This window comes from Xiphophorus couchianus, chromosome 17 (assembly GCF_001444195.1).
Source record: "Xiphophorus couchianus chromosome 17, X_couchianus-1.0, whole genome shotgun sequence".
In the NCBI taxonomy this organism is placed as follows: domain Eukaryota; kingdom Metazoa; phylum Chordata; class Actinopteri; order Cyprinodontiformes; family Poeciliidae; genus Xiphophorus; species Xiphophorus couchianus.
In genome coordinates this window covers 8,019,154-8,031,776 of record NC_040244.1, presented here as the reverse complement: position 1 = coordinate 8,031,776, position 12,623 = coordinate 8,019,154, and the positions used below count along the sequence as shown (strand labels likewise).

Below are 12,623 nucleotides of genomic sequence, written 5' to 3'. Positions count from 1 at the left end.
ATAATCAACTCTATTTTAAGGAAAATTCTGAATCAAAACACTAAATTAAAAAAACAAAAAATACAAAATTTCTCAAAATCAGTTTTATCGTGTTATTGTTTCTGTTCTTTTAAAAAATATTTCTCTTGCTTAGTTTTTCTTTTACATCTTCAGTTTCATGCGAATGTCTCATGGGGAATACTATTTCATTCACTTTTTGTTATGTTCCGTGCAGGTTTAGCTTATGGGAGACATAGACTCTAAGGAAAGGTTAAGACCGGTTTGGCCTTGACATGCCAAGACATCTGAAGAAACACAAGGTGGAGATGGATTTTCATTCACTTTGTAGGATGCCTGCTTGTTTCAAAGTAAAAAGAGAAAAAGAGAGGCTCAACTGAGAGCTGTCCTGGGATTTCACACTGAGATACCAAATATGTCACCAGGCCTCATGGTCACAGAACTACAGCTTTATATATATATATATATATATATATATATAAATATATATATATATATATATGGCAACATGGCAATTCTGAACATGGCAACATTTCTTAGATGAGACTTTAGCTCCATCTGCTGGTCAAAGAGAGAAAGAGTAACAGTAATTTGACAGCAGAAAATTCTCTAAAGATGCAATACAATAAGTGACTAAATCATTTTGAATTCTCATTTTATAGCACACTTTAAAAAATAGAATGAAATAAATACAAATGGTATCTTGTTTCATGTTGCTCTGCCACAGCAAGGAGTTGAAAATGACAAAAGTGCAGGAACATGGACCAAAAAATAACTCATTTGCATTTTAAATGTAACCCAATAGGTTCAACTTTGGTCTTGTCTTTGTTGCATGACTTTCTCAAACTTCAAATGAGATTTTTCATTTATTCTTCTCTATTGGTTGCACTAGATTTTATTTAGGGGTATTAACATTATAGGGGGCTAAATGTGCACTATGCTTTCTGAAAGCCAAGTGTCTGTCATTATACTTGAAGACTTATACGTTTTCAAAGGAAAGGTCAGAAAACTCCCTTTGTCAGAATAAGTACTTTGTTTTATATCACTTTGAATTCAATAAAACGGATAAGCTATGTATCCCACCATGACAGTATATCGTCTTTTTCACTCTTGTTGCTTTCGTGTTCAAATAGCAGATAGCACTCCCTCCTCTGAAGGAGCCTCTGGGTTCATACTGTGCAGGAATTTTAACAAGCGGGCCTCCTGTTGATGAGATGAAGCTGACATCCATACAGTGTTCAATCGAGTGAAAAGAGGCAAAAACAAGCTAATCACGTGGCTTCTGTTTGTTTTTGTTTACCAGCTGAGCTGTTCTGAGGCCTCAACATGAAATCTGCATTGTATTTTTAGAGTTTGTCAGGGGAAAGAAAGTAATGGCATAAATGAAATCAGCTTTAAAACACTTTTTTGAATTAGGAAAATGTCACACGGTGTGAATGCTGTAAGAATTGGCTCTCCTGCTATCTGTGCCGTTGTTTTTACACCTTTTTTTCTCAGAGTCCAAAAGTGCACACTTACGTTAAAGCATATTTACCCAGACAAACATTACTCTACAGAAAAGTGTCAAGCACTTGAACCGCTTTAAATAATTCCTGGAGCTTGGAAGAGTGCCGGCTTTGTTTTCTGCACCCGGGGCGGGTGAGCCAAGAGCCAATGAGAGTAGAATGAGGGGGGGTAGAGTGGGAAAAGTTCTGGCCTACACAGTGTGCTCCCACTACAGTTTCGCTCAGTGACCTATAGACACACACAAAAATGGAGAGGACACCGATAAAGAAAGAGCAAGATAAGGAGAAGACGGAGGAGGAGGCGGTGCGCCTTCGGAGGGAGATTGGGCTGCTGCCTGCTGTGTCCTTCATCATCGGGACGGTGGTTGGCAGTGGGATCTTTATCGCTCCGAAGGGAGTGTTGATGAACAGTGGCAGCGTGGGGCTGTCTCTGCTGGTGTGGGCGCTGTGTGGCATCCTGTCCCTGTTTGGTAAGACCATGCTCTTCTATATCTATAATAATATACCTATAAGGAAACTATTGCATGAAAGTTAAGGTGTATTGTATTATTTTTTTGTATCCGAAATTGTTCGTCTTTGCATGCCAAATAATATCTAATGTCATATTGTCCTGCTTGTCCTTTGCACTAGTAATTTTGTCTGCATTTTACAAGTCATATGAAATTTTGAAGGAGCTGAATTAATCAGCAGTTTATATTTTCAGTGGGACAAAAGTAATTTATAGCAGGGAAACAAGCAGCAGAGCAAGATATTATCAAAATATCTACAATATAGAACATTTCAGCAACAAGGCAGTTCAAAGTTCTTTACATCACAAAAACACCAGACAGTCATCGGTTAACAGTCAATCAATATTGCATTTTGTCAAATGTCATCATTGAAATGATCAAATTAAATATGAAATATGCTGATCGATGTTCCACTTACTACTAGTCAAAGGCAACTCTAAACAGGTGGGTTTTAAGCACTGATTTAAAGGAGCTCAGTGTTTCAGCTGTTTTGCAGTTTTCTGGAGGTTTGTTCCAGACTAGTGGAGGATAGAAGCTGAATGCAGCTTCTCTATGTTTGGTTCTGGTTCTGGGATCCAGGGTAGAGCAGAACCAGAAGGCTTGAGTAAAAGATCAGCAGATCTTTCATATATTTTGGTGCTGAAGCGTTCAGTGATTTATAAACTAACACAAGTATTTTAAAATCTATTCTTTCTAAAAAAAAAAAAAGAAAAGATTAAATGAACTACAAGTAAATATGAATCTTTGTTTTCCTGTTTCCTCTCAGGGGCCTTATGTTATGCTGAACTAGGAACCACTTTCACAAAATCCGGAGGTCACTACACTTATCTGCTGGAGACACTGGGGCCCCTACCGGCCTTCTTAAGACTCTGGGTTGAGTTCCTCTTTATAAGGTATAAGTTTTTTTTTGCTTTCTTGGGGTAACTGAAGAAAAATCAGAATAACAGACGCCTTTAAGGTATAAGTACTCTTTTTGTTTTTTCAGACCAGCTGTGGCGTCCTATGTCTCCCTAGCTTTTGGACGTTACGTTGTTGAACCTTTATTTGCACCTTGTCCTGCTCCTTCAGCGCTAATCAAACTCGTCAGTATCCTCGGAGTGAGTGAGTGAGTGGTATTCCACGCCTTCTTGTCTACTTTATATTTGGATCATTATTTCCCATTCAGTAGAGACATCATTTGTGATTTGTGTTTCTGTAGCGTTTGTTGTTGCCGTTAACTGCTGGAGTGTAAGCATGGCCTCCCGCACTCAGATCACCTTGACCTTCATTAAGATGTTTGCGCTGGTACTCATAATTATTCCTGGGGTCATAGCTCTAGCAAAAGGTATGAAGATGGAAGCAGTAATACTGAATAAGATGGAGTTCCTGGGAACATTTTAACTTTTCAACTGGTCTTTGCAGGAAAGACAGAAAATTTCCAGAATGGATTTGAGTTGGAGTCCATAACTCTGGACAGGCTTCCACTGGCTTTCTATAATGGTTTATATGCATACGGCGGATGGTAAGTCAGCACAGTTTATATTTTGTCAAGTTATATATACAAATGTTAACATATTTGATGGGATTTTATGGGTTGGACTGACAGAAAGTAGCACATAACTGTGATGTGTTTCTTTCAGGATTGCTCTGCATTTCCTCCATCTGTTTTCCTATTAACCCTGCATATACTCCCCCTGCTGAAAAAAAAAACTTTCCCACAGCATGATACTGCCAACACTATGTTTCAACCTGCAGTGAATGTGTTGAGGGTGAAGTGCCAAAGTAGTTTTCCACCACACATAACAAGCAATAAAATTGTGCTCTCATTTGATCGAAGCAATGTCTTCCACATGTTTGCTGCATGGCCTGTGAGAAAACATGGGTGGGTTTCTTCCAGCAATGGTTTTCTTCTTGTCGCTTTAAAGGCCAGATTTATGTGGTGCACAAATAATGGTTGACTGTAGTAGTTTTTCTTTAGGGGTATCAGAGTAAAGTTCAGTTTCTCCTCCTTCTCCTAGGTTTTATCTGAACTTTGTCACAGAAGAAGTAATAAATCCCAATAGGTATTTTGTATATTTGCCTCAGATTGAGATAATTCCTTTGAGTGAGTTGAAAAGTAAACATTCATATGTTCTGTGTGAATCATATGCTTTCAGAAACATCCCTTTGGCAATAATCTGCTCCATGGTGACGGTGACAGTGTTTTACGTGCTTGTAAATGTGGCCTACTACACCGTGATGACGCCCGCTGAGCTGCTGCTGTCTGATGCAGTGGCTGTGGTCAGCAAAGAGCAAAATGTTCCACAGACGAAGAATGTAGAGAGAATATGTTAGCACAGCTGTGTTCTGATGTGACGTTTGTTTGCCTGCAGACGTTTGCAAACTGTGCTCTTCAGGGCCTGGCCTCAGTGATTCCCATTCTGGTCGCTCTATCTTGCCTTGGAGCTCTCAATGGCGGCTTCTTCGGGTCACCCAGGTATTATGAGAGCAAATGCTGGCTGTTCTTAATGCTTTCTGTGCAATTCTGAACTTATGAGATTTGTGGCTGCAGGATGCTGTTTGTGGGTGCCAGAGAAGGCCACTGGCCGCCGATCTTTTCCATGATTCATATCCGACAACGCACACCTTCACCTGCAGTGCTCCTCCTGGTCAGTACCGTCCAAAGACCACGAATCAAACAAAACTGTTCCACCATAACAGATGATGAACAGCAACAACTGCCTATTATCATTCTTCTATTTCTTTTACTCTGAAAAGTCTTGTTATATTTCTTGGTGTGGCGCTTTTAGAATGAATCTCATTTTAATTTATTAATCGTCATCAGCCAATATACATACAATGTGACATTTATTTACACGTCGTTTTTTGTCAAGCTTAAAATGAGATTTGATTGATTTTTTCTTATTATTAGTGACATGTTTTTTGACTTATTTCCTGTTGTTTTGCAGCACTTTGCTCCAATTAACATGCGTTACAATGTAAGCTCATCTTGAGTCTCTCCAGTTGTAAAACTCCTTCTCCTCCAAATACTTAAGTGTCTCTGATTTGGAATTTTTATTAGTTCATTCTGCAATTGCTGAAGCAAAAAGGGTATTTTTTTTTAAATAAGTAAAACTTTTTTCCTTTCCTGTCAACAAAGAAAGACAGTTTGCATTAATATGCATGCTTCATTGCACCGTCTGCACACCCTGGACAGAGCACTTAGAACTGAATCACCATTGGTGTTGTATGCTTGTCTTGGTCTGGCAGCTTTATCCTCCTATCAACACACAGCCACAGTGTGGCTTTACAATCTCCCTCTAGAAGACCTCTGATCTATCTTCTCTAAAAACAAAGGCAGACTCAATGTTAGTGTCTCAGCACCTAAGATATTTCACTAAACCATTGTGAAAGTTTGTACTAAACTGGAGTAGGAACATGTGAAGGGTCTGGAAAAAAGAAGTGCATCCCAGAGAGCTGTAGAAAGCTGGGTTGCTGACAGTCTTTGTGTGTTGGCCGCTGTAGCAGCATGCGATTAAAGCTGCATTGTGTGTGTCTCCAGTATCCATTGGTGGTGGTGATGTTAATCACTGGGGAAATCTACCAGCTCATCAACTTTGCCTCTTTTTCACGCTGGTTCTTCATCGCCCTGGCAACCTTGGGCATGCTCATCCATCGATACCGCTTCCCCCACCACCCAAGGCCCTTCAAGGTTAGTGTGTTTTTCTGAGTCTTTCAGCTTTTCTTCTTTCACATTACATGACTCTGATCATCTATCCTGCTTGCTCACCCACCTTAAGGTCCCTTTGGTCATTGCGGTCACCTTCACAGTGGTTTGCTTCTTCATTGTGGGTTTCTCGCTTTATTCGGACCCCTGGAACACGGGGCGGAGCTGTGCCCTCACTCTAACAGGAGTTCCAGTTTACTACATGACTGTCCATCGCTTTCGGGTGCCACATAGATTAACGCACATTTTCAGTAAGTTATGCCATTTGTAGGTCACAGTGACTCAACTTTGAATATATGTGACTTGAAATAAGAGTGTTTAGCATGTCAGACTTTAATAAAAAAGATCTGACTGGTGCATATGTCTAATTTTCCCAGATTATTGCAGTAAGCAGCTGCAGATCCTACTGGAAGTGGCTCAACAAGACGTCCAGACATACTGAAGACAGTTAAGACATTTAAGTTTCCACTGACAATCTTTGTGGATTACACCTTTCTGAGAGAGTCCAAACTAACTAATTAAATACTTCTTTTTGTACAAGAAAACATTAAAAAGAATATTTGTAACAGATATATGTGCATTTGTCTGCTGCTTTACCAAGATACATTTTCTTCCAGTATGAAGAACATTGAAAAAGCATCAACAACCCCTAAGAAATCTTAAAAAATGTTTATGCTGAAATCAAAAATTTGCAGAATTTTATAAGCACGGTAAGCCAAACAAAAACCTTTGCTGACCTTAGAATTAGTAATAAAACAATGGCGTATCTTTAAAAAACATCTTGCCCAAGATGGCAATGTTTTACATTTCTACAACATGAAATAAAGCTTAGGTTACAAAAAGAGTTGTATTTAAAACAAAGGTTATCCATCCACACCTTGCAAATGCCATGTTATAAAGACCACACAGTTACAGCAATAAAATTAAATAGAAAAATCCTTCAATTTTATGAGGATCTAAGGAATTTATTGTAGTCTTACTTCAGAAAACAACCTTTCTTCATAAACAGATGGATTCATAGTGCTGAGATTAAAAAGCTGAGACAACAGAAGGACCTGTTCTTAAAAACACACATTATTCAGTGGTACAGAAATAGGTCACATCTCAACCTCAAAGATGATACTGCAAATAATCTTTTTTACTGAAGACATATACTAAATATTCTGTATTTTCTGCCTTAAGAGGTAAAAAGAACAGTTCGCAAAAATTCCTCTGTTCAGATAAAGTGCCCTTCAGTTGACAATGGCACGTCCAATAATTACAGTGAAGATTTCTGAAAACAGTTTTACAATCAGAAAATCCTATTGTTGTTAGTGCTACTTGTAATACTTTTTTTTTAATTGCTAGTAAGACTTTGGGATCCGACAACAGAGTTTACCAAGTGATCAAATAATCTATTGTACAACTGTAAGTCATATATTATAATGTGCAAATCAACATATGTATACACTTAAATATTTCTCTTCTCATGCAGCTCCTATAAATGACAGCGATGCAGAGCGGCTGAAAGATGAGACAAAAGAGGAGAGCCACATGCAAGAGAAGAATTTGACACAGAACAGTAAAAGCAAGTGCAAACATGAGAAAGTTACAAAAAAAAAAAACAGGCAAATACAAAGTGGAAGATGAATGAGTACAGTCTCTTTGCCAATTAAAGCATCATGTGAGACCTTGGTGAAGCCTTCTGAATATCCTACTTTGTTATTTGTGCTGGAGTGAAATTAATAAATTATATTCAGACAGAAATCAAACTAACCACAAACTGAGATTGATCACACACCTCCAGCAATAACCATCAAAAACACACAACAGGTGGATCATGACCAGACGAGAAATATGTCTGTTTTGCTGAGTCGGTGCGTGCGTGCTTTAGTGTTCAACAACGGATTTCTAGCGTTTTAGCCTTCGGGCTACATGAACTGACCGAGGAACTCTGACAGGCTGATGTTAGCGATGCCCAGGTCTTCGTCGTCCAGCGCGGAGAAGCTGATGTCCACCAGAATCTTGCTCAGGCTGTCATTCATGGTGTCCAGGATGAGGCCCTCCGTGATGGAGCGGTTGGACGGCGAAGCGGCGGGCGCATCTGCCAGCTGCGCCTCGGTGGGGGAATCCGTCGACGGGGCTCTGCAGGGGGCCGGTGTGAGCAGCTCCCTGGGGGAGCTGAACAGCGGCAGCTCTTTGAAGGGAGTGCTGCTGAAGCTGAAGGTGGTGTACTCCTGTCGGGGCGTGACAACGGGACCGCCCGGCGTGCGGATAGGACTGAAGTCCAGGACGCTTTGGCTGTCTTTACCGACGGGCGTCACCTTCCAGGGTTCAAGTGTGATGCTGGGAGGTGGCTTGCTCGGCGTGGAGGAGCTCAAGTGGCTATGACTCTTTATGGGCGTCTTAAAGTAGAGTTCCCGCTCAGGGCTGCCCTGGAAGTGCTGCTGCTGCTCTGTGCTGTCAGCTTCTCTCACGTCCTGGGAGGTGGACGCGTCCGAGACGACGCCAGAGTCAAAGAAGCTGTTGTCGGGGCAGAGGAGGATGGGCTCGTCCTGCAGAGAGTTCACCAGGCTCTGCTTACGGCGGGAGCTGCTGGACTGCCTCTTCGGAGGAGGTTTACGTGTCTCGCGTTTTGTCGGAACATTTACGGGTTCGACCTTCAGGTCGACCTGAGGAGCCAGAGCCACGGCTGGACTGTCGCCCTCCGTCACCTGGGAGACGACAAGAACAGTAGAAGAATCCCAAACTTTTCACGTGAAAAATTCGATATGTCACATTTTTTATGTAGAAGACGTTTCAACTATAGTTTACTGTGAGTGTAAGGAAAAAAAGGGAAGGAATTAAGGAAAATCCAGAAGAAATTATTCAAATAAAAGTAGGTTTTTTAAAGATATATTCTATCATTTGTATTTTTTTAAGAAAAAAAGCAAAGAAAAAAACAATTACTTAAAATTGGAGATCAAATTTTGCATTAAAAACCTGAAATGTTATTTTTAAGTCATATGGTCCAGTATCTATGTTCAGCATGACTTGAAGTAGTTTTTCAGGTACACCTGACCGAATGTGTACCTTGGGGGCAATGCGGACTCTCTTGGTCCCGCGTGAAGCATTTTGTTTGTGCTTGGAGCCAGATGGGCAATAAGAACCAGACAACGACGGCAGATACGCAGAGGAGGCAATGGGCAGCTGGATAGGAACCAAGTAAGAGTCTGTACGGGGCAGCAGTGGTTTTATCCTCCTCTCTGAAAACAAACAGAAAAACACTTTAAGAAACATACAGTTACACTAAAAAACAAACATTTCTGTTAAGTTGTGTGGAACTCACCAGTGGAAGCTGGCACTTTTCTTACAGCAGATATATTCTTCTTTTCATGCTGCGAAAGCAACACAGAGGATCACTTTAGACAATACAGCTTTAGTTTGACAGAAAAACACTCAACATTTCAATCGGTGCATGCAGTGCCTCACAAAAGCTTTAAGATCTCTTGAACTTTTTCAGTTTGTCACATCACAACTACGAATATCTATGAAATGTGTTCGAATTTTATTTTATGATAGAACAACATATCTGAAAAGTGTGGCATGCATTTCTTTACTGAGCAGCCAGAGTACACAGTTCAGTCTGTGAAGGGAGCTGCATTTTAAAAGGGCTTTTTTCAAATGCATGCCACACTTTTCAGAGATTTATTGGTAATAAATGTTGAAAACCAACCGTCCTTCAACATGTCTATCAAACAGTACTTAATTTTGGTCTAGGACAATAAAATATAGAGGTATGTCATGGTAACAAGACAAAACATGAAGTGTTCAGATGACTTCAGTTTTTTCTTCTGCTTATAAAACAAGATCTCAGTTCTTCAGCTGCAGCTATACTTTGAACCTAAAAACACAAGTTGTTAATCAGGTCTCAGAAGATATTAAACATTTGACTTTCCATGCTGTTTAGCCCTCTGCGGCCTAACTGTGGGATGAAAATAGTTCTTCAACAAGAGGTGAATCGGTCTTACTTGGTGGGGACATGGAAGCAACGGCACAGGAGAAGAAACGGTCCCCGGATCACAACAAGGCTACAGAAAGAACAGAAACTCAACGAATCAGACAGCAGTCGTATTACAAAATCACAGAGGACTATGAGGAAAGAAGAAAAAAGGCAAAAGAAGATGAGAAAAAGAGCGTTATGTATTTAATAAAAGCAACATGTACGTGAAAATAGCGATGCTCACCCTGTAAACCTGATCAAGGGTCAGGCATCGATTGATATCTGGTCGAATTGTCCAGAAAGAGGTTTTACCATCTGGCGACCGCTCACGGATGAACATGTCATGCAGAGAAAGATTGTGGCGGATTGAATTCTGCAAAGGAACAAAACCAGTGAAATCCTTCATAGTTTTGCTTTGAGAATCTAATCTAATTTACTCTCTTAGTTTTCTGACTCACCTTCCATCCTGGTTTGGCCACTTCTCTGTAATAAGGGAAATGGTCCTCAATCCATGTGTAAATTTCTTTCAGCGTCATGCCTCGGTTCTTCCTGCTGTTGATGGCGAACTGGATCATGGCCGTGTAGGAGTACGGCGGTCTCTGTAACGTGGGCTGATGAGAACCTTCTGGGTTTGAATTTGTATTGTGGGTCTGGAAGAAGGCAAAGAGAATGATAGACAGATCCAATAACTACTGAAGGATAATAATTCCAGACTTAAACATGTACATTTGAGTCCATTTTTGTCATATTGTTAAGACTTTAATAAAAACATTGATTGTTGTTGCTAAGTTTTAAAATGAACATGTTGTGCGAAAAACCCGAATGTAAAAGGATGAAATTCAGAATGCAATCCCAAAAAACCCCAAAAGATCTTTGCTTTTCTTATTAGTAAAAGGACCGGTTTAAGGTGTTCGTCTGTGCAGGATATTCCTTTTGCAAAGGTTTATGTCCATTTATTGAAGATACTTAGCGGCTAATTTGTGAGCTTGAACCTCTCAGCCACTAAAAATACACTCATATACTTCCAGACTGTTTTTTGTGATGACGATATTGCATTCACTGATGTCAGATCGATGTTTGCAATTTGGTATGTTGTGCAGCTCTAATGAAATGCAACTAAAATCAAAATTTAAAATGAATTTCAAATCAAACACCATAATCTGGACCTTGATCCTGTAGTTATATAGTATAAGTCATAGTAAAAATATTTTTAATTACACAGATGTGTTGCTTTTGCAAGTTTCTAAAAATGTAAGACATTTTGAACTCTTTTAAAGACCAGTATGAATAAAAATAAACTTATAAGCTTAGTTAAAAACCTTAGCAAGTCAAAGATAGTCACATTTGTGTTTTGTGGCATTTGACTTATGTGCTTTTACATCTAGGTTTCCTAACAATTGCTCGGTTTGCACTTCAACAGTGAAAAAGTAAATAACAGAAACAAGGCTGACCTGTAAAATCTGTGGTGCTTGAAGCTTCTTCTCCTTGTCAATTGTCTGATTTGCAAGGTGTGGCTCCAAGGCACTGGTATTCATTTTGCCCAGCCACTGGATATTGGTGAGGCTGTCATCTAGAGGACTGCAACTTGCACCTATGTTCATTGATGCGTAAAGGAGAGAGAACGCTTTGACACCTTAAAACGGAATATTAATGGGGGGGGGGGAGCTATTGATGAGGGCGAAGCTACAGCTCTTAATTCATACATACTTGACTGATTTCCAGTGAGAGGTTTAGCATCTGGCATATTGTGGATAGTATCTGACTTCACTGGTTGTGTAGCTGTACTTCCTGCAGGAGATGACTCCTCTTTGACAGTAGCCTGGCAGAAAGATCCATTGCCCCTGCTGCCACTCTCACTGAGAAGGATGAACTTGTTTGGGCCTTGGACGCCACTCTCTTTGCCCTTTGCAGTGAGCACACCGATGATGCTTTGCAGATCTGCCTCTTTAGGGATGACAACCACCTGAGTGTCAGACATGGAGGGGTGATTCATGATGGGGATGCCATGAGGAAGGCACTGGCTGGCTGCTGGTTTAGTCGGCTCCCCGGTGCCTGCTGCACCGTGCTGGGTTTGCTTGTCAGCCTGAGTTGGTTCATTTTGCAGAAATGGAAGTTTTCTTCTTTTCAGAATCAGGGGTCTCCTTGGGCTCCGTCTCATGGTCAGATCGCTAAAATTACCCTTCACAGGATTGCTGTGCAAAAACAGCACACAGTAAATTAGACATGTCAATAAAAACATACATAAAACACGATCAGTATGTTTTCTACAAATAAACATTTCATTTTTTAAATATTACTCCTACCTAAAATCACCGCTAGATCAACGTTCAATACTACCGGAAGAAAACTGACAACATCGAGGTAGTCAGTGGGCTTAGTTCAATAACCGTTCCACATTAATAAAACAAAAAAAAAAAAAAAAAAGCACTTTCGTAAATACGCTAGGAGTCACAATAATTAAACAAGATATGTGTTTTTTGTGTGAAATTCAAACCCCTTTTGTCGCTATGTTCACTCAGTCGCTCAATAACTGCTCAGTTGCAATCGCTGTTTCCTTAGCGACCTGGGCCTTCTAGAACAGCCGTTTCTTAATTTCACTTTTTTTTTTACCGTTTAATTGGAATACATTTAAAGTTTATGTTCATTAGTTAATAGTTTATGCACATACAATTAAATTTTCGGAGGATGTGTCTCTTTTTAAAGCACCGATTATCACAACTCCCAGGGTAGCGGAGCATTAAATAGGCTATTTTCATAAAATGAATCCAAACCTTCATATTACTGCAAAGTCTCAGGCGATCCCACTTGGCTGAACCCCGAGTCGAAGCTGAAACATTGCGTTCATAGTTGTTGTTTTTGATTAATCCACTGTAACTGATACAAAACCATATAATGAAGTGTTATTTACATATCTTCAGCTCGTTTTAGAGACGTTTTTGAATTTTGGCGCTGTGGGCGCTGCCTCC

General features: G+C 40.1%; 2 protein-coding genes across 5 annotated transcripts; one reads left to right on the top strand and one right to left on the bottom strand.

Moving 5' to 3' along the window:
* The first annotated feature begins 967 nt into the window (after positions 1–967).
* Positions 968–7,300, top strand: LOC114161207 (cystine/glutamate transporter). Of its 2 annotated transcripts, XM_028044371.1 has the most exons (13): positions 968–1,972; positions 2,778–2,904; positions 2,997–3,112; positions 3,210–3,335; positions 3,413–3,512; positions 4,009–4,053; positions 4,147–4,270; positions 4,363–4,466; positions 4,542–4,638; positions 5,532–5,681; positions 5,770–5,947; positions 6,074–6,143; positions 7,171–7,300. In XM_028044371.1, the coding sequence occupies exons 1-12, from the start codon at positions 1,750–1,752 to the stop codon at positions 6,136–6,138; spliced, it is 1,455 nt and encodes a 484-aa protein (XP_027900172.1). In that variant the 5' UTR covers positions 968–1,749; the 3' UTR covers positions 6,139–6,143; positions 7,171–7,300. The 2 variants fall into 2 exon arrangements, with proteins under 2 accessions (XP_027900172.1, XP_027900171.1); XM_028044370.1 differs by lacking the exon at positions 7,171–7,300 and having other exon boundaries at positions 972–1,972; positions 6,074–6,266.
* Positions 6,615–12,622, bottom strand: foxm1 (forkhead box M1). 3 transcript variants are annotated; one of them, XM_028044367.1, is made up of 9 exons: positions 12,429–12,622; positions 11,365–11,849; positions 11,109–11,248; positions 10,116–10,307; positions 9,902–10,030; positions 9,686–9,745; positions 9,004–9,052; positions 8,748–8,920; positions 6,615–8,389 (listed from the first exon to the last, which is right to left on the bottom strand). In XM_028044367.1, the coding sequence occupies exons 2-9, from the start codon at positions 11,813–11,815 to the stop codon at positions 7,607–7,609; spliced, it is 1,977 nt and encodes a 658-aa protein (XP_027900168.1). In that variant the 5' UTR covers positions 11,816–11,849; positions 12,429–12,622; the 3' UTR covers positions 6,615–7,606. The 3 variants fall into 3 exon arrangements, with proteins under 3 accessions (XP_027900168.1, XP_027900170.1, XP_027900169.1); XM_028044369.1 differs by lacking the exon at positions 12,429–12,622 and adding an exon at positions 12,152–12,253; XM_028044368.1 differs by lacking the exon at positions 12,429–12,622 and adding an exon at positions 11,961–12,135.
* Position 12,623: the final 1 nt, after the last annotated feature.